This window comes from Marmota flaviventris, chromosome 16 (genome assembly GCF_047511675.1).
Source record: "Marmota flaviventris isolate mMarFla1 chromosome 16, mMarFla1.hap1, whole genome shotgun sequence".
Classification (NCBI taxonomy): Eukaryota; Metazoa; Chordata; class Mammalia; order Rodentia; family Sciuridae; genus Marmota; species Marmota flaviventris.
Window position 1 is genome coordinate 73,609,895 of NC_092513.1, and position 18,709 is coordinate 73,628,603.

General features: G+C 55.0%; 1 protein-coding gene across 1 annotated transcript in view; it reads left to right on the forward strand.

Moving 5' to 3' along the window:
* Wnk2 (WNK lysine deficient protein kinase 2) overlaps positions 1-18,709 on the forward strand; it is a 119,688-nt gene that overhangs the window by 53,537 nt on the left and 47,442 nt on the right. The window contains 7 exon segments of the mRNA XM_027950983.2: positions 4,424-4,715; positions 9,651-9,850; positions 12,516-12,671; positions 12,930-13,121; positions 14,745-15,290; positions 17,419-17,712; positions 18,230-18,279. Of these exon segments, the coding sequence (XP_027806784.2) occupies positions 4,424-4,715; positions 9,651-9,850; positions 12,516-12,671; positions 12,930-13,121; positions 14,745-15,290; positions 17,419-17,712; positions 18,230-18,279 (1,730 nt within the window).

The window sequence follows — 18,709 nt, forward strand, 5'->3', positions numbered from 1 at the left end:
TCCGTTAGCTCTGTGACTGCTGGCAGGAGCTTTGTGATAGCGCTGCTCCGACGTGATGTGCAGAGGTTCATTTTCCCATTTAATGGTCCAGGTGTACTGTGCACTGCGTTCAGATGACCACAGCCTTACCCATCCTGGGCCTTCAGGGACACAACTTCTATTCACTAATGTGGCACCCCCCCCCCCAATGCTTTTTATTGCAAATAATATGGGTTAAGTGAGCTGCATGCCCGGCGTGTGTGGTGTGAGAGCTAAGCTTTGGTGCTGAGGGCCTATGCTGAGATTGCCCTTCTAGGGACACTGTGCTGGCTGTTGGTGCTGGGCTGGTGGTGACAGAAGTGGGAAAGCAGCCTTTTGGAAGGGCAGGAGGGAGTCTGACAGGTTCTCGAGGTGCTACACTGGTTCTGGCCTTGCAGGGACCCTCTATCAGGACTACCAGGGGCAAGAATAAGGACTGTGAGTGTCCTAGCTTTACTGGGGCCCAGGAGACTCAGGAAGAGCAGGCTCACAACGTTCTCTCGTTCCTTCTGCAAGTGAGCCTGTGCCCGGCTGGTGCTGGCCAAGGTGGGAGGGATTTGGGAGCAGAGCTGGGAGGTCAGGTACACAGGATGGCCAAGGTGTGACAGGGGTGTCGGGGTTCAGTACAGTGATTCCAGTGTGGTTGGTGCATCCTGGAAGGTTCCCAAGATCCCACACAAGTGGATTTTGAATGTCTGGGCTTCAGCAGGACCTTAGCCTCCCAGTTTGGCTTTGATTGTCTTGTAAGACAGCCATGTCCCAAACCCAGAAGTGCCCTGGCGTTCCTCCCCAGGCTCTGCTTAGCTGTTCCTAGATCATGTACTTCTCAAAACTCCCCTCGTCTCTGTTTGTCATCAGAGAGTGACATGGCGTCCTGCAGGACAGGGACATTGTGCACGTAACTGTCACCTCAGCCTGTCCCTGGCACTTGGCTGGACCCAGAGGCTCTGCCCCTGTGTCGGCTCCAATGAGGCCCACCCGCTCCTCTTCCCCACTCCCTCCCTCCCCCACCTCCTGTCTCTTACTACATATTTTCATCATGAGACCTGCCATCCGTGAAATAGCGCATCCACGCAGAAGGGCATGACTGCGTCCAGTTACTGAGCAATAACAAAGCCACACACACCCCACCCTGCCAAGGAAACAGAACAGGCCCAGCCTGTGACCAGCTGGAAGCCACCGTTCCCACAACAGCCCCACACTAGGCCTCAGGGTGGGTGCTGGACCCCAGGAGGCCTGTCCGGCTTCCAGTCCCAGCCTCACCCTCCTTTACACCCACCAGAGAATCCAGAATCATCACTGGGGGTCCAGCCCCCACCCCTTCCTGGGTTCCTGCCACCAACCCCTGCCTGGGCTGAAGCTGGAGGGGAACTTGCCATGTGGCATTGTATCATGATTTGGGGACACACCGGGCTCTGAGACTGCGCTTAACAAACCGAGGTGCAGAATCCAGATGCAGTCTCCTGGAATGACCTCCAGAGGAGCGAGGATAAGATGGGGACATGGGGCGGGGATGCAGATCAGCCTGGCACAGGACGGGGCTGAGGGAGGGGTGCATTCTGTGAGGCCCCCAGGGAGGAAGCAGAGAGGAAGGGTACCTGGCCCAGCCCTTCAGAACCCCAGTAACGGGGACACGCCAGCCCAGTACTGAACCTGGATGCATTCTTTCCTGTTTGGGAGGAAATAGAAATGCTTTTGTGAGGAAGGCTGGGAGACCCCAAAGACAGGTGGGGAAAGGCAGGCTGTAGCTGTGGTGTCACAGATAACAGAAATAACCTGGGGCAGGCAGTGGTTTCTTTGTCAGCCTCTGGTCCCATGGGTCCCACTGGCTCTGTGACCTGAGGTTACCTGAGGCCTGAGGAACAGCCTCGCCTATGAGCTCTGGGTCCTGCTGAACACTGCCCTGAAGGATCGATGACAGAGACGCCACCTGCTGATGGGGTTGCCTACTGCAGCCCACATCTGACCTTAGTCAGGCCTGTCCGTCCTCAGCCTCCCCATGAAGGTCCCTGTGGTGAGAGTCTGGGGTCCTTGGAAAAGTCCTCTCCTGACTCTAAGGCCAGAAACCGACCCCCAGCTGGTGCCCTTCTCTGGGAGTAAGGAATGTCCTGTGCCCAGGGAGCTTCCCAGGTAGATTGAGGACACTGTGCCCACCTCTGGCTTCCTGTCCACTGACCCTCCCCTGGCCATGTGTCTGGCTTGCTCCTGCCTCTCCCGAGTCACCGAGGTCTCTCCTGGGTGTGTTCGTGAGGCAGCTTCCTTCTCTCTAGCAGAATTCTCTTTGGAAATAAATTGTTTTGAAATTATCACAAACTCAAGGAAAAGTTGCACGAGCACTCCAAAGAACTTTTTTCCATGTAGCGTTTGAGAACAGGTTGCCAACCCCCTGCCCGTTGCCCCAAGTACTTTTATTCCAATTTCCCACAAAACAGAACATTTTCCTGCACAGCTACACACAGTGGTCCCCGTCAAAAGGGTCATCAACATGTCACCACTGTCCCATCATTGGGTTGCTCAGGTCCCCAGTGTCCCAGCAACACCGCCACACACAAGAGCTTCAAACCAGTGTCACATGTCCCCTCAGCCCTTTCTGTCCCTCGACTTCTGTGGTCTGATCCTCAGGAAGGCCCAGGCAGCCCTCAGGGATTGGCCCTGCCGAGTCAGGCCATCGTGCGTCTGTAGCCATCTCCCAGAACAGGTCTCCTTGCCACAGCCTGCCCGGGGCACACGGTTCTGACGGTCACATTTCCCAGGATGCCGCCTGTGACTTCTCCACGTGGGGTCTCTCTCATCTTGTGTCCCTGGTGTGTGACCTGTGGGGAGGTTCTTTGAAACTATGTAAATGTTATTGTCCAGCAGACTGTCCCCTCGTTTGTCTCTCAGAGACGCAGCCCAGGGTTCGGCTGGACCCCCTAGCTCATCTCCCACGTCTGAGCTCTCTTCGCAGCAGACTGCCCCAAGGCCGTGCTTGAAATGCTCTGTGTGGTCTTGAGATCAGGGCTGGGGTGGCTCAGGCGTCAGCCAGGGCGGTGGCTCAGACCTGATGGGCTTTCACAGACCCCGGTTGCCTGCCGTGGGGGCCTCAGCACGGAGCAGCTCTTGCTATGGCTTCAGCTGGAGCAGCGATGTCCAAGGGAAAGGGGGGGAGGGAGGGAGGGAGGACAGGGACACACCCCTGTGCCCCCAGTGCTGGCAAGGACACTCTGTCCCTCACACCCCACAGATGATTTGTACCAGCCCCATAGATAAAATGTGTGTCAAAATTTGAGGAAATGTCTTTCAAACCATCATTGTATCGCTGTTCATTTGTCCCAGATTTGCCAGTGAGTGACCCTGGCACAGGCGCCTGTGTCACTTTGCACGTCCCTGTCATCCCCCGAGCACGTACCCACAGTGGCTCATTCTCATTATTTTTCTGCCCCGCCCTGAGTCACCGGTCCTTGCAATGGCTCTGGTTTCCTATTGGGCTATGGGTGTTGCTCCCAGGCCCTCACGGTGGACAGAGCTCACAAGGACATACACACACCCACACACACACACACACTCTCTCTCATCCTTTGTGCATGCTTGTGTCTTTATGTCTGTTGTATAGTTGTCACCAATAGCTCCAGTTCCCACCAGCACCACCAGGTCCTGTTCCGGATTCTTGCCTTTCCATGGTGAGGAACCTGGCTGCCCTTGTTCCTTATGTAGGTTCTTGTGGGTCAGCGCTGCATGGTCATAACCTTCAGCCATGCTGCCCACCACATATGTGCTTCCGTCCACACTGCCCTGGTCCCTGTGCCAGGAGACCTCTGTGCACACTGCTCCCTCTCTGGGAGGCGCAGCTTGCCTAGCCCCACTGGTCTCTTCAGTGCTGAGGTCTCAGGAGGGGAGAGGGGGCCCCTATGGACTTGGAGTGTTCATGCTGATATGTGTCGTGTGTTGCAGTCACCACCCGCAGTCCAGCCAGCAGCCCCTTCAAAAGGAGTCTCTATTTTTGGAAAGTGGCTTTGCTATGAATATTCTCTGCAAGCTCACGATGCTTCCTGGAGATCTGGGGGCTCTTTGACAAATGTGCTCAAACACTCTGTGTGATAAATGTATCTTAGGATTTTGCCAAGCATCAGTGCACACTATTCCGCTCTCAAGTAACAGAATAGGCCTCTGCCTTCCAGTTAGAAGGCAGGTCAGTGCACCTGCTCTGCACTAGCTGTGGTTCAGAAAGCAGGGCCCTGCAGATTCGTTTCAAAGCTGGGTGATTATTCACGGGAAGACGAAAGCATCCTAAGAGGAACCACTCAGGTGGGAGGTGAGGGGACCCTCGGAAGAGCACCCCATAAGCAGGAGCCCACAGTGCAGGTGGCAGGGCACACGTGGGGGTCAGCTGGTTCCCAAGGCACTGACAACGTGACTGCCTCTGCAGATCGATTCTGGATTCTTCCACGAGAGTGACGTGAAGATTGTGGCCAAGTCCATCCGCGATCGCGTGGCACTGATCCAGTGGCGTCGGGAGAGGATCTGGCCTGCGCTGCAGTCCCAGGAGCCTAAGGACTCAGGCAGCCCTGATAAGACCAGGGGTCCGCCAGCCCCCCTGCAGGTCCAAGTGACCTACCATGCGCAGGCCGGGCAGCCTGGGCAGCAAGAGCCCGAGGAGCCTGAGGCTGACCAGCACCTCCTGCCTCCTACGCTGCCGGCCAGCGCCACCTCTCTGGCCTGTGAGTACATGGAATAGGGTCACTGCAGCTAGCTGTGAGACCAGCTGTTGGGCGGGGAGTCCTCACCCTTTATTAGCAGGCTTTGTAAGGAAATCCAGGTCGGCATAGTGGCAGGCTAGAGTGTGGTCTGGTGAGCTCCATACTGTCCTGGTGCGGCTGGATTATTGCTTCCAGCTGCAGGTGGTCCCAGGAGCTTGGCTGGAACCGTGTCCATGCCAGGCTCACTTCCTGCCAGCCTTCCTGGCTCCTGGGCACATCATGGTATTTGGAAGGGGTACGTCCCTGGGTGGTGGCAGATGATCCATAGACTCTGGGACATGCAGGCCTGATTCCTTGACCTCTGTGAGCCTATTCCCACCGCCTCCCCTGTGGGCTGCGGAGGGCAGATGCAGGTTTGCACTGTTCCAGGGGAAGGGTTTGTGGCGTTTCCTGCGTTTCCCAGTGACCTGTGACCTGAAAGGCTTTAAGGCTCCCTGGAGACTTGCTCCTCAGGGCAGATGAGGTCAAATCTGCCCCAAGCCAGTAGACCCTGATGGAGCCAGTTCAATCCCAGCTCCCCACTGCGCACTTGTGGACTGCCTGAAAACAGTCTGGGCCTCATGGGGGGTTGTGCACAGTCACCTGCTTCTTGGAGAGGACGTCTGTACCTCACCTGGAGAGCACAGCTGTCTTGGCTTGGGGCCTTTGATACCAGGATTATCCGATGTCTCTGTTCCAGGGGTAAAACGGTAGCTCTTTTGTGTGTTTTCAAGCGAGCATTACCAATGAATTTGGAGTCCCTTTGAAACAGGCTTCATCAAAGACCATTTTGAGAGGATCTAGTGTATTCTGCATGACAGGCAGACAAGTGTCCTGTGTTCACCGTCAATGTCTAAAAACTCAGCAGTGAGCTAAGGCGGCGGGGATGTGGCTTTGTCCACTATGTGAATTGGCCTGGAATAGAATTACAGAGTCCAATGACCTGCCCAGGCCAAGATTTCAGGTTGCTCATGTGGAAAGACAGAAAGTCTGTGTAATTTGTTTAACATGCACATTCTTTATCATGAAAATAGCTAAAAATTCTTCTAAGTGGGCTGTTTAAACTCACTTTGAGGGAGTTTTCCTACTGCTGACTTTAACCTGCTCAGGTTTGCTTTGGAGAATAAAGTAGCTACATCATTGCTCCATTTTCTGATAAATCTAAAAAAATTAATTTAAAAAGCACCATTTTCTGGGGGGAGGGGAGGTCCCCCGATCTGATACACCACCACAAGTGTCACACACTTTACAATCGTAGTTGGGTTAAAAAAATTTCTAGGATGGGAAATAAAAGATCCCCATTTGTCACACTTTGAAAAGCCTCAGATTGGGACCTAGAAATATGTTCCCATCTGCTATGAGAAAATCCATCAGAGATGTTGAGGGGCTGGTCAGTGCACATCAGGTGCAGGTCAGTTTAATGCCCTGAGCACCTCTCAAGGTGCTTGTACTCAGTTACTGTGATTTCTTTAAAATAGGTGATATGGTCTCGGAGTATAGAATTCAGAAATTCTTTTTATTGATTGATTAAAAAAAATTAAATAACAGGGCTGGGGTTATGGCTCAGCAGTAGAGCCCTCGCCTGGCATGTGTGAGGCCCTGGGTTCAATCCTCAGCACCACATAAAAATAAATAAAATAAAGGCATTGTGTCCAGCTACAACTAAAAAATAAATATTTAAAATAAATATATAAATAAATGACAGCGGAATGCATTTCAATTCTTATTACATGTATATAGCACTATTTTTCATCTCTTTTCTCTGATTGTATATAAATTATGTTGACACCAATTTGTGTCTTTATACATGTACTTTGGACGATGATGTCTATCACATTCCACCATCATTGCTAATCCCCTGCCCCCTCCTTTTCCCTCCCACCCCTCTGCCCTATCTGGAATTTATCTATTCCTCCCATGTTCCCCCTCCCTATCCCACTCTGAGTCAGCCTCCTTATATCAGAGAAAACATTCGCATTTGTTTTTTTGGGGGGATTGGCTAACTTAGCATTATCTTAGCATCATCTTCTCCAATGTCATCCATTTACCTGCAAATGCCATGATTTTATTCTCTTTTATTGCTGAGTAATATTCCATTGTGTATATATGCCACATTTTTTTTTTTATCCATTCATCCACTGAAAGGCATCTAGGTTGGCTCCACAGCTTAGCTATTATGAATTGTGCTGCTATAAACATTGATGTGGCTGTGTCCCTGTAGTATGCTGTTTTTAAGTTCTTTGGGTATAGTCCTAGGAGAGGAATAGCTGGGTCAAATGGTGGCTCCATTCCCAGATTTCCAAGGAATCTCCATAATGCTTTCCGTATCGGCTGCACCAGTTTGCAATCCCACCAGTAATGTATGAGTGTGCCTTTTTCCGCACATTCTCGCCAACACTTATTGTTGTTTGTCTGCATAATAGCTGCCATTCTGACTGAAGTGAGATGATATCTTACAATAGTTTTGATTTGCATTTCTCTAATTGCTAGAGATGATGAACATTTTTTCATATATTAGTTGATTGATTGTATATCCTCTTCTGAGAATTGTCTATTCAGAATTTAGAAATTCTAAGAAGATGTATACTAAGTCACCTAATCATCCTCCCCAGGCAAGGGATGCTCCAAGTCTTCTGACTGTCCTTCCAGAGATAATCTACACGTGTAACCCACCACACATGAGGACACACAAATATCCATGCAGATACACACATATGTGCATAGTGTCATACTCACATGCATATGCACGTATGTGCACAAAATGCCTGAGTGTACAGACACATGCATGGCCCCCATATGCACATTGACACGTGCACACACACGCAGACACGGATGCCTACCCACCCCATATAGAGACACACAGGTACATAGATGCAAACATGTGTACATCCCTTATGTGCCCTCTTACATATACATGTGCACATACAGGACCACTACACATGTAGATATGCACGTGTTTATGTGGACATATGTGAACACACGCACACCTCTGGGTCTCCCTCTGTCCTCCAGTGGATGGCACCGTCACATACTCTTCTGCATTTTGTGCTGGCTGTCCTGTTTTCGTTCTTCCTTTGGGCCACAGAATGTTCCACATTGGCCAAATGTGTTCTGCATGATGGGCAGACAGGTGTCCTGTGTTTGCTATCAATGTCCAAAACTTCCACAGCGAGCTGAGGACAAGGGGATGTGGCTTTGTCCACTATGTGAATTGGCCTGGAGTAGAATCATAGCATCCAGTGACCTGCCCAGGCCATTTGTTTCAAGGGGACCTGACAGGGACACCAGACAACCTGAATATCATCTGAGCAGAACCTGCAGGTAGCAGGATTGGTAAACAGATGCTCATTTCTGTGCTGGAATGTACAACACCATGTCACCTTTCACGATTCTCCCGCGTGTCTTCCCTTAGCTACCCACCAGTAGTCCTGATCAAACTCAGTGGGAGGGATTCTGCCATCACGAGCCGCCTTGGAAGCCGAGGACCATAGCAGCGCCATCTGTCAGTGGGCCCCAAAATGATTTCTAAAATTAATTTTTTGATTATACAAGTAATAAACACAGTCACTTTCAGAATCTAAAACGTTACACACATGGTTAAAGTTGCTTCGGTTGCAACGTATCAGGCTGTAACGGCCTCCTCCCTCCCCCTCCCTCCTCCTCCTCCTCCCTCCCTTCCTAAGTGGCAATGACCACTTTAATGACCAGTTGGCTCATTAAAAATCAGAGCTGCTTGTCTAATTGGTTTTGCCTAATTAAACCTCAGTGTTCCTCAGGTCTTCTTAAGGTTAAATAGATTCTAAGCAGTCCCTGGGAAAAATTGCAAAGCCAACCTGACTTCCCCTTTATAATGTCAGTGGTCACTCCAAAATGTGGCTTCTGGTGAAAGTAGCTGTATCTCTAGGTGGCATACCTGCGGAATCTGGAAGCAGTAAATCAAAAGTGCCATTTTCAGACCGTTTTATTTTAAACAGTTTATTTTTTTCTTATTTATTTTTTTATGTGGTGCTGAGGATCGAACCCAGTGCCTCACGCATGTGAGGCGAGTGCTCAACCACTGAGCCACAGCCCCAGCCCCCTTCAGACGAGTTTTTGATCTCCACTCCTGACCCGGGTGACCCTGCAGCAGGCTGTCTTCCCAGGCACGTCTTGGCGAGATGTGCTGGTGGACCTGCCTATGCCATCTCGGGCATCCAGGGTTGACGAGGCCAGGCCAACCTGACCCCCATGAGGTCAGCCTCTGGGTCGCCCAGCTGGAGCACTGGACTCCCCGTGCTGCCCCTGCCTCCTTGTCTCCTGCATGGCGGGTAAAGCCCCCTCTCCAGGCCTCTCTCTGAGACGTGGAGGGTTTTCAACTCCTGTTTTCCAACTAAATTAGATATGGTCTGAGACCCCCGTGTTCCCTGTGCAGCGCTGGGGCCTGTGTGTGAAGGTGATCAGTCTGGAAAACCCCAGCCCCTTATAAACACAGTGAGAATCGTTTTCCTCCACAATTAAAACATTAGCTTTTTTTTTTACAAGGACATTAGCTCAACCTTCTAAGCCACCTGGTGCTGTTGAGGGCAGGGATGAGCTAGTAAAGCGTGACAGGGTCTGCATCTGTGGGACAGGGTGGGGGTGATGGTGTCTGCTTCACAAGAGTGTCGGTGAGACATGCCCAGCCTGGCATCCGTGCTGTGTTGATAGCAGGCCATGTCAGGGTCAGGCACAGGTTCAGCCCCTATGGCTCTGTAGCAGTTGATCATTTAAACAATATGCAAGTATTATGTATGTAACCTGGAACAACCACCCTTTGAACAAACCACAGCCTTTGTCTTGTAGAGGAGAATATACAGATGAGCCACCTTGTGCATGGGTGTAGTGCTGTGGAGGTGGCATTCAGAGGGTCCTTCTAAATCCTACCTTTGTCTTTCCCAGCGGACAGCACCTTTGACAGCGGCCAGGGCTCCACGGTGTACTCAGACTCCCAGAGCAGTCAGCAGAGCATGGTACTGGGCTCCCTTGTGGACGCTGCTCCACCCCTGGCCCCATGCGTGTGCAGTCCCCCTGTGAGCGAGGGACCTGGCCTGCCGCACAGCCTGCCCTCGCTGGGGGCCTTCCAGCAGCCCACTGCCACGGTGAGTTGAGAGCCACCCCTGCCCTGTCCCCTTGGCCTCCTTGTCTGAGGGCCCTGGGGGATCCAGTCATGAGGGCCATCTGGGCTGCAGGGACTCTGGTCAGGGTTAATGTGGCCTGTGGTCAGTTCTCAGCCATGTTTTCCCTGGGGAGACCCCCAGAAGCCAGCCATAAAAAGCCCTATCTTTTCTGGGAGCAATGGAACCATGGCCATATAGCCTTTGACACACCCACATTACCAGGCAAGAGGGACATAATGTCTGGAAACAGACCCCAGCAGGCACCAGGGCTGAGGGAGCTGTGACCGAGCTGACAGGCCGCACCTTGGGGCAGGTGCTGGTGGTGATGAGGCGGACCCACCCCGGGCCTGGGCCATCTTCTCAGACTATGCCCCAGAGGTGACAGCAAAGCCTCGTTTGTAATAATGAAGCCCTAGACTCGGCCTCGCTGTCCAGCCTCCCAAGGGGATGTCCAGTAGTTCCTGGCATGTCTCGCCCACGGCAGCCACTGAAAATCAGCTATGAAAACAGGGTCGAAGTGTGGGGAACACTGTAGCCAGAGTGTTTGAGAAGGTAGGGCCTCAGGCAGGCAGGACGGCTCTGATGTGTAAGATCTGGGAAGCTGAACACCAGGGGGTCACACGGGGCATTTATTTTTGATTCTGATTTTTTTTTAAAACACTTGAAGGAAATTAAACAATCGCTTGCTTCACAGCCCAAGTGCTCAACCGAGGAGAATTTGCCCGTGACCTGGGCAGCGGAGCCAAGTCCTCAGAGGGAGCCTAGGCCCCTGCCCTGTGCGTGGGCTGTGTCTTTGCCCCTCCCCTGAGAGCCGCCTGGCTGGTCTGTCACTCCCTCATACTAGTCTGCCACCACGTCGTCCTCTTGGCACTGGCAGAGCATGGGCACTGCAGGCTCTGTCCCCTGCACATGGGTTCTCCCTGTTGGCTGCGGCCTCTCTCTCCCCTTTCTGTCCACGCGGGGCTGGGCTGTCAGAAGGGCCCAGATCGTCCCTTTGGAACAGCAGCTGAAGCTGTTGGGCGTGCCTGCCTTGGCTGCCGGGAGTCCCAGGGCTCACTGTCCATTTGCATTTGCAATTTTGTTCAATTCACAAAATGAAGTATGATTTTAAAGGGCAGAAAGAGCTCATTGAAGAGAAGACTCTTTGCAGCTCCCGAGGGTTATTCTTGTGAGTGTTGCTGAAGCTGGGGCTGAGCCAGAGTGTTCCATCTGGCTCTCATTCCTTCCTGCCCCTGCTAGGGCTTCCCATAGCCATAGGATACACTGGCTGCCTAAGTCCCCGCTGGGCTAAGTCTGTCCTGTGTGTCCTTGGTATGGCAGCTGATCACTGCTTCAGTGTGTAAGCTGGGAGGCCCGAGTGGGGAGGCCAGAGCTTGTTCTCCTGCCTCCCTTCCTATTGACACAGAGATACCTAGCAGAAAGAGTAGGGCCTGGAGGGGTTCCTCCTGTGTGCCAAGGGCTGGCCCCTCCCTGCTGGGCCTTCCTGGGGATGGTTGCTGTGGTGATGTGCCCTGGGACCCAGTAAAGAGCAAAGAGAGAGGAGGAGGAGGAGGAAGGGAGGGCCACCAGGAGTGAAAGGCTGCTCACCCCTCCATGGCCAGCAAGCCTGCCAGAGCTCCCAGGCGGTATACCGTGGCCAGGGCTGCAGGACAGTCTGGCCCAATTGGGCATGCTCATCTGCTCTGTGAATTCATCTAGCTGAATTCAGATTCGAGGCTTGATCCCAAGTCAAGCTGCTCTTTCCACCGCACCCCCCCACTGCCTTGCATAAAGCCCTGGCTGTGAAAGATGAAGCCAGGGAGGGCAGCTCTGGAAATCCCCGTCCTCCTGCCATCCAGAGAGTCGCAGGCGACATTCTGCAGAGAGGAGCCTTGCTGGTCTCGCATTCAGACTTCCTGTAGCCCCACCCGCTTCCCCTTCCCCTGTGGTGGAGGAAGTCCAGGCAGTGAGACTCTTTCCTTATAAATATTCCAATCTCTCTCTCTCTCTGCACAATAAGGACTCTTAGAGAACAAACTATAACAACATCATGACGCCAAAAAGGAAAAAAAAAAATTAACACATTAGCAGCAACTGCTTAATGACACCCAGGGGCTCAGGTTTCTGACCCTTTTGCTGACCCATCTAGCCAGCTGGGCTGACATCCTGTGTGCGGCCTGTGTGTTCCTCTGCTCCTGTAGCCCAGTCTAGAGGACCCTGCTTTGCTGAAGTCCCCACTGTACCAAGTGTGCTGCGGGCACCTGGATGGCCTGTTGCCTTCCACAGCGAGCCAGCACTATTTGTTTTCATTGCTCCATGTTCTATCTGAATTTTCTACATGAATTCATTTTCTGTGTGCTGAGCCAAACAGATGAGACGCTTCCCCACCCTATGTCCTAAGGGGCCCTTCTCTTTGCTTCTAAAAAGCTTCTGTGCTGATCTTTTCTCATGGTTGTGTAATACTCCATGGGGTTAATGTTCCAGAACATTCCCTGGCTGAGAGCTGTGGCTCTCCACGGCTTTTCAGTATCGTGAGTGACCCTGCAGGACTGGCACACCTGGTTTCTGCTGAGTCACCTTCCTGGAAGCAGGGTCCTTAATGGGGCTGGGCACCAGGATGAGAGGACTGAGGGGCAGCCACCGAGTGTGACCCTGGTGCTCTCCACAGCCGGGCCTCTCCGTGGGCTCTGTCCCAGCCCCTGCCCACCCTCCACTCCTCCAGCAGCGTTTCCCAGAGCCTGCAATGAGCTTCGCCCCTGTGCTGCCGCCACCCAGTGCCCCTGTGCCCACAGGCCCAGGCCAGCCTGCACCCACCGCTCAGCAGGTGAGTGGGACTCCCCCTCACAGCCCTGGAAGCGTCCCTTGTAATAGGTGGTGTGTGTGTGTGTGTGTGTGTCTAGGAGTGTGTGTGCGAGTGTGGCATGTGTAGACGTGACTGTGTGTCTGTATGAGTGGGAGTATGGGCGTGGAGTAGTGTGTAAGTGAGCGTGAGGGTATGCGTGGGCTGCTGTGTGTCTGAGTATGCAGGGTAGGCCCTGCCTCAGCAGGCTGGTGGTCGAAGGCCCTGCCTCTCTCCCTCCAGCCTCCTCCAATGGCCCAGCCGCCGGCCCTGCCACAGGTCCTGGCCCCACAGCCTATGGGCACCATGCAGCCCGTGCCCCCCCACCTGCCTCCGTACCTGGCTCCGACCTCCCAGGTGGTGGCCCCTGCTCAGCTGAAGCCCCTCCAGATGCCTCAGCCACCCCTGCAGCCACTCGCTCAAGTCCCTCCACAGGTACTTCTGGGCTGGTTATCTGCAGTGTCTTAGGGCCTGTCCATCCTGGGTGGGGTTCCAGGGCACCTGCAGGGCCCGTCTGCATGCGATCCCTGTCTGCACGCCAGGATGGGGAGGCGGGATCAGAAGGGTTGGATACGAACTCCACATGCATCAGCACCATTCTGGTGACTAGCGTGGCAGACCTGGGAATGTGGAGGCAGCCTCCGAGGGCAGGTTGTCCTCTGTGCCCTCTGGCCTCACTTTCTCCCCATCCTATTAGGCCTTCCTTCCAGACTGAGATGCCTCTGGGCTGTGATTGGCCAGATAAGGGGTCTCTCCAGGAGGGGGAGGTGGCCCTCACTGCACCACCACCTAAGACCCAACAGTCTTAGGTGCATCCAGGTTCTGGAAGAGTTTAGTCCAAAATCAAGGAAAGGAGTCACAATATGGCTACCAAGTGGATACGGAAAGCAGATGGGCTTGCTGCAGGTGACTGTCCATCCTGAGGTGTTACCCAGGGCTGGACTAAAGGTGGCTCCTTGGAGGTCTAGTGACCAGCTGGATGGCACCACTTCCTGCAAGGAGGGCTGGTTACTAAAGTTCAACCTGAGGAGCAGAGGTGACCTCTGGTGTCTTTCTGTAGGGACATTGTCTGTAACGAGGGGCTCATGATAGCATGGCCAGTACAGAGTGTAATTGGGGTTGGGCACCATTGCTCAGGCTACTGGACTCCATGATCCCAGTCATTCTAGAGACCCTTGGTGGTGATGGGCTATGACCTTGGTGGTAGGACAGGAAGTGGCCTTTATTCTGAAGATGGCGGTTCCTGCTGGGAAAGGGGTATTCCTACAATTTGCCCTCCCCCTGAAGATTCTTTTGTCTCGGGTATCTTTGTGATACCATGTTAGAGCTGGCTTAGGGTTCTAGTTAAATCACCTTCTTGCTCCTTGGTGGTTTGTGGTGTTAAGTTGCTTTTCAAAATAGAAATTGATTTATTCCTATTTGCTGCCTTCAAATGAATTGCAAGAAGGTGCTCGTTGTGTGATGCAAGAAGGCACCACTGTGGAGAGAGCTGTCAGGGACTGAGGGCTGAATTCCCGAGATCAGATACCAGCCCTCTCTGGGAGGTGCCAGAAGACTTAGAGGATGTTCCGGAGTTACTGCTGGTGTGGGGGTGTGGCCTCCGCCCGCCATAGGGGTCTGGAGGATGATTCCACTGAGAACCCTCCAGAAAGTTAAGTTTCCATTGGAATTTTCACAGTTGAGGCATCAGCCTGTGATTCCCGACTTGTGGAGCCCGTCTGTGGCTCTGATAGTCTCTGTCCTTCTGAGTGAAAGATTCAGGGTCCGTGTCCATAGATCAGGGTCACTCTTGGGCCCCTCGTTTCTGAGCCATCCCTGATTCCCTCAGAGTCCCCTGTGGGGCCCATGGACAGTGTGCACACAGGGAGGCCCCCGTGCCAGATTTCATTTCTCTTTGGCGTTTCCCGTGCTTGGGTTTCCCTTGCCGCTGGGTGTGTTTTGGGGAGCCCTTCCAAGCAGCTGCAGGATTGCGCCTGGGAGGCGGGGCCTGCCACCATCCCAGCCAACGGTGCGGGGCCCCTGGCAGCCCTGACTAACGTGTTGTCCTGTCTCTTCCAGATGCCTCCGATGCCTGTGGTCCCCCCCATCACGCCCCTGGCAGGAATCGACAGCCTCCCTCAGGCCCTCACTGACCTGCCCACTGCTAACGTGGCTCCGGTGCCGGCCCCTCAGTATTTCTCTCCCGCCGTGATCTTGCCAAGCCTCACCACGCCCCTCCCCACGACCCCGGCCCTGCCCCTGCAGGCAGTCAAGCTACCCCATCCCACTGCGGCGCCCCTGGCCGTGCCATGCCAGACGATCGTGCCAAACACGCCAGCCGCCATCCCTCTACTGGCTGTGGCCCCACAGGGGGTGGCCGCCCTGTCTATCCACCCTGCTGTGGCCCAGCTCCCGGCCCAGCTCCCCACCCCGCCCGTGTACCCGGCCACCTTCCCGCAGATGGCCCCCGGAGACATCCCGCCTTCCCCCCACCACACAGTGCAGAGCTTAAGGGCGACCCCAACCCCTCCGCAGCAGGCACCAACAGCACCCCCTCAGCCCCTCCAGCCTGGTGTTGTCCACCTGCCCGAGCAGGCTGCCGCAGTGCCTGCCTCAGGGAGCCAGGTAATACGCCCATGGGGCCTCGGTCTGCCTCCCAGTGCCTGGAGGCCCTCGGGACACTCACTTCACTAGGCCATGGCTTTCTCTTGGCATTTGGACTGAGGGGCAGGTTAGGGCTGGGGGAGGAGGCATCTCTGAGATGTGTTGGAGAAGGAGGCTAAAGACATCATGGGGCATCAGTTGTCACCTTGGGAGCCACCAGCATCAGGGAAGCATGTGGGTTCCTTTGTCCTACCTGACCAGGAGGTGGACAGCTGCTGCTCATGTGGCCGAGGACGCCCTTGCCCTCCCATGCTGGTCCTGTTGGCCCTCACCGGTTCCTCTATGGGCACCAGGGCTCACATGCATCTGGGGTCAGCCCCTCCCAAAGCACCATGTCAGAGCAACACAGGGCAGATGTGCTTCTGCTAGCAGAGAGGAAGCTGGGCCAAGAGGTGAGGGGTCTGGGGTCTGACAGGCTACCACCTGAGAGTGAAGCTGATAGGACCCAGTGTCAGGTGGGGACCCCTTGCAACCAGGCTATCCGCAGAGAGACCCTGTGGTACACAGGGACACAAGCCCTGCTGTGACCTGGGTGGCTTCACAGATCTGCACAGCACACTTGCATGTGGAGCTTCTGGGTTATTCTGTTCAAATCCAAGTGAGGGGAAGAGCTGATATGGGTGCATCCACCTGGGTACCCCACCCCGTAGCCCCAACCTGGGAACCCCTCACCTGGAATCCTCCTGTGTGGGACCCTCACACACACGGGCACCTCTTACCTGGGCATCTCCACCTAGGTGTCTTCCAGCGCAGCCCCATCCTAGCCCTGAGCCCTGACAGCTCTGTGGCCAGGGCATGTCCCTGCCTTTTGAGCCTCAGGGGCCAATGCCCCCTCCTGACTTATTGTGAGGATCTGTCCAGACAGCAGAGGAGGAGGCCAGGGCCGAGTGTTCCTGGTGCCAGGTGCCAGCCCGCTCACTTTGTCCTGATCCAGTCTGGAGTAGGACCCCACATTCCTAGTATACAGGGAACCCCCGGGCACTGCTTCTTGCTCTCTTACTTCCAGAAGGATTGTGCCCAGAGAAGGAAGGACAGTGTTAGTGGCTGGCAGGATGGTGTTTGTCTAAACAACCCAGCGGGAGGAAGCACATCAGCCCTGGGCTCCTACTGAGTGAGCGTCAGTCTGAGCAGGTGTCCATGGCAGCCTGGCCAGCTGATTCCTGGGTCAGGTGTGTTTTTGAGGAAAGCAGAGGCCAAGGAGTAGGAAGGCAGAGACCTGAGCTCCGTGTGCTCGGGACATTGCTGCTTGGCCCCGGCCCTGGCCCTTCTGGGCTCTCCATAAGTTGCTGCAGGCCTGATGGCCATTCCTGTTGTCTCCGTGGTGGAGATGGTCATTGATGAGCTGGGCTGAACACCCTGGTGACAGCAGCTGGGGATTCTGACCAGGAGAGAACCGTCCACCTGCTGGGCTGTGGCGTGGTCTATCTGACCCCACGTGGGTTGCTAACAGAAGGTCTCAGGCCAGCCTGTCCAAGTGAACAGGGCTGGTGCCGTTCCTGAGACGTGGAGAACTTTCAACCTTCTCCACCCCCAAGTGAGGCAGAGGACGGATCATCCTGGCACTTTGAACTCCACGCTGGCTTGTTCTCTACTTGTCTTACCTTTCACCTGGGAGGAGATTTCAGGGAGAGATGAGGACAGTGGGGGAGCTGGCCTGGGCTCCAGGTCACCCTGTGGGAGACGGCAGACGTCGGTGAGCGCTCTCAGGGTGCACTTGGGTTCCAGGTGACCCCTGTGAACTCTGAACTGACCAGGAGGTCTGACACAGGCAGGACACTGATGGCCCCAGGGAAGGCCCCAGGAGCCTGGTTGGATACTGTGGGTCACCTGGTGCTTTTCACCTGGGCTTAGACAGGGTTCCCAAGTGACGTCTGGATCTGGATATTACCACACAGATTCCCACAGAAAGGGGCGCGAGGATGCCCCTCTCTGTTCGCTTCTGCTAAATCCACATGTCAAATGTGCCCTGAAACCAGGACTCACTGCCCTGGGGAGTATGTGGGTTGGGGAGGAATGTTCCATGCCCCCACCACCACCCTGGCTGTGTCAGGTGGGGCCCTGGCATCTAGCGTGCATCCCTGTCCCCTAGGTCCTGCTGGGCCATCCGCCTCCGTACACTGTGGATGTGGCTGCTCCGGTCCCTGCTGTGCCCCTGCCGCCTGTTGTCCTCTCCCCGCCTCTGCCAGACGTGCTGCCACCTGCCGCCCCCGAGCTCCTGCCTAAGTTCCCCAGCTCTCTGGCCCCCACCGTGGTGGCAGCCGCTCAGAGTGTGCCCACCCCGAGTGCCGCACTCCTACCGCCAGCAAACCCGCCACTGCCCACTGCGCCTGTGATTGCCGGCCCTTGCCCAGCCGTGCAGCTGACAGTGGAACCTGCCCAGGAGGTGTGTGCCTTAACTCCTGCTTGCAGCCACCCCAGGGCTGCACTGGGAACCTCAGCCCTGGAGGTCAGTCCTGCCCGCAGCCCACCGCTCCCCGGAGGCGGAGTGTGGTCTGGGACAGCCAGACGCTCCCGTTCTGGCCTCTCTCACTTCCCATAAGCCCACAGCAAGATGGAGAGCAGGAGTTTTGTAAATGGGTTTGGAGGACGCGTTCCCTTGGAGAGGATGTGAAGAAAGCTTTTACAAAACCCGTGTGTCCTCTCTCAGGAATGATCAAAGTGGGTTAACGGTTTGGGAAAGGAAACAAGCCTGAGCTTTTTGGCATCTGCTAGGCTCCAAGCCTTCAGCCAGATGAAAACCTCCCTGTGTGGCAGCCCCCTGGCCACAGGCGGGCGAGAGGGGCTGAGGAGTGGGGAGGAAAGGCCAGCACGGCGGGGGGGGGGGGGGGGGTGGAGGGGAGTGCGTGCCACCCGCGGGTCGGAGCTGTGACCTGTTCTCTTTCCTCTGGTTTTTATTTCAGGAGCAGGCCTCCCAGGACAAGCCGCCTGGCCTCCCGCAGAGCTGTGAGAGGTACCGGCCCAGAGGGGACAGGTCGGGGGTGTGGGCCCAGTGCTGGCTCAGCCCAGCCTCTGCTGCTGCTCCGTGGGCCCTGACCCAGTTTGCCTCGGTGCCACCACCCTCTTTTCTAAACCTGACCTGGCAGAGCTTTAGGGACCTTCTCTCAGGGTCTTTGTCAGCCCTGGATGAAATCTGGTTGTCGGAGGCTCCCAGCTGTGTTTCGAGTCTGCCGGGAACATGGCCCTGGCCTGTGGGCCAGCAGGAGGAGGCTGTGGGTGGAGAGGCCCCGGGGGACTTCCTGTGAACAGCAGAGTCCAGCCCCTTAGATCCTGGGTCTCCCAGACTGCCACCTCCTGTGTTCTTGGGGAGGCAGCCTGTTCTTCCTGAGGGTGCTCATGAAGTGACCACGGGCCCATCCTCTGAGGGTGCTGATGCTTCACGG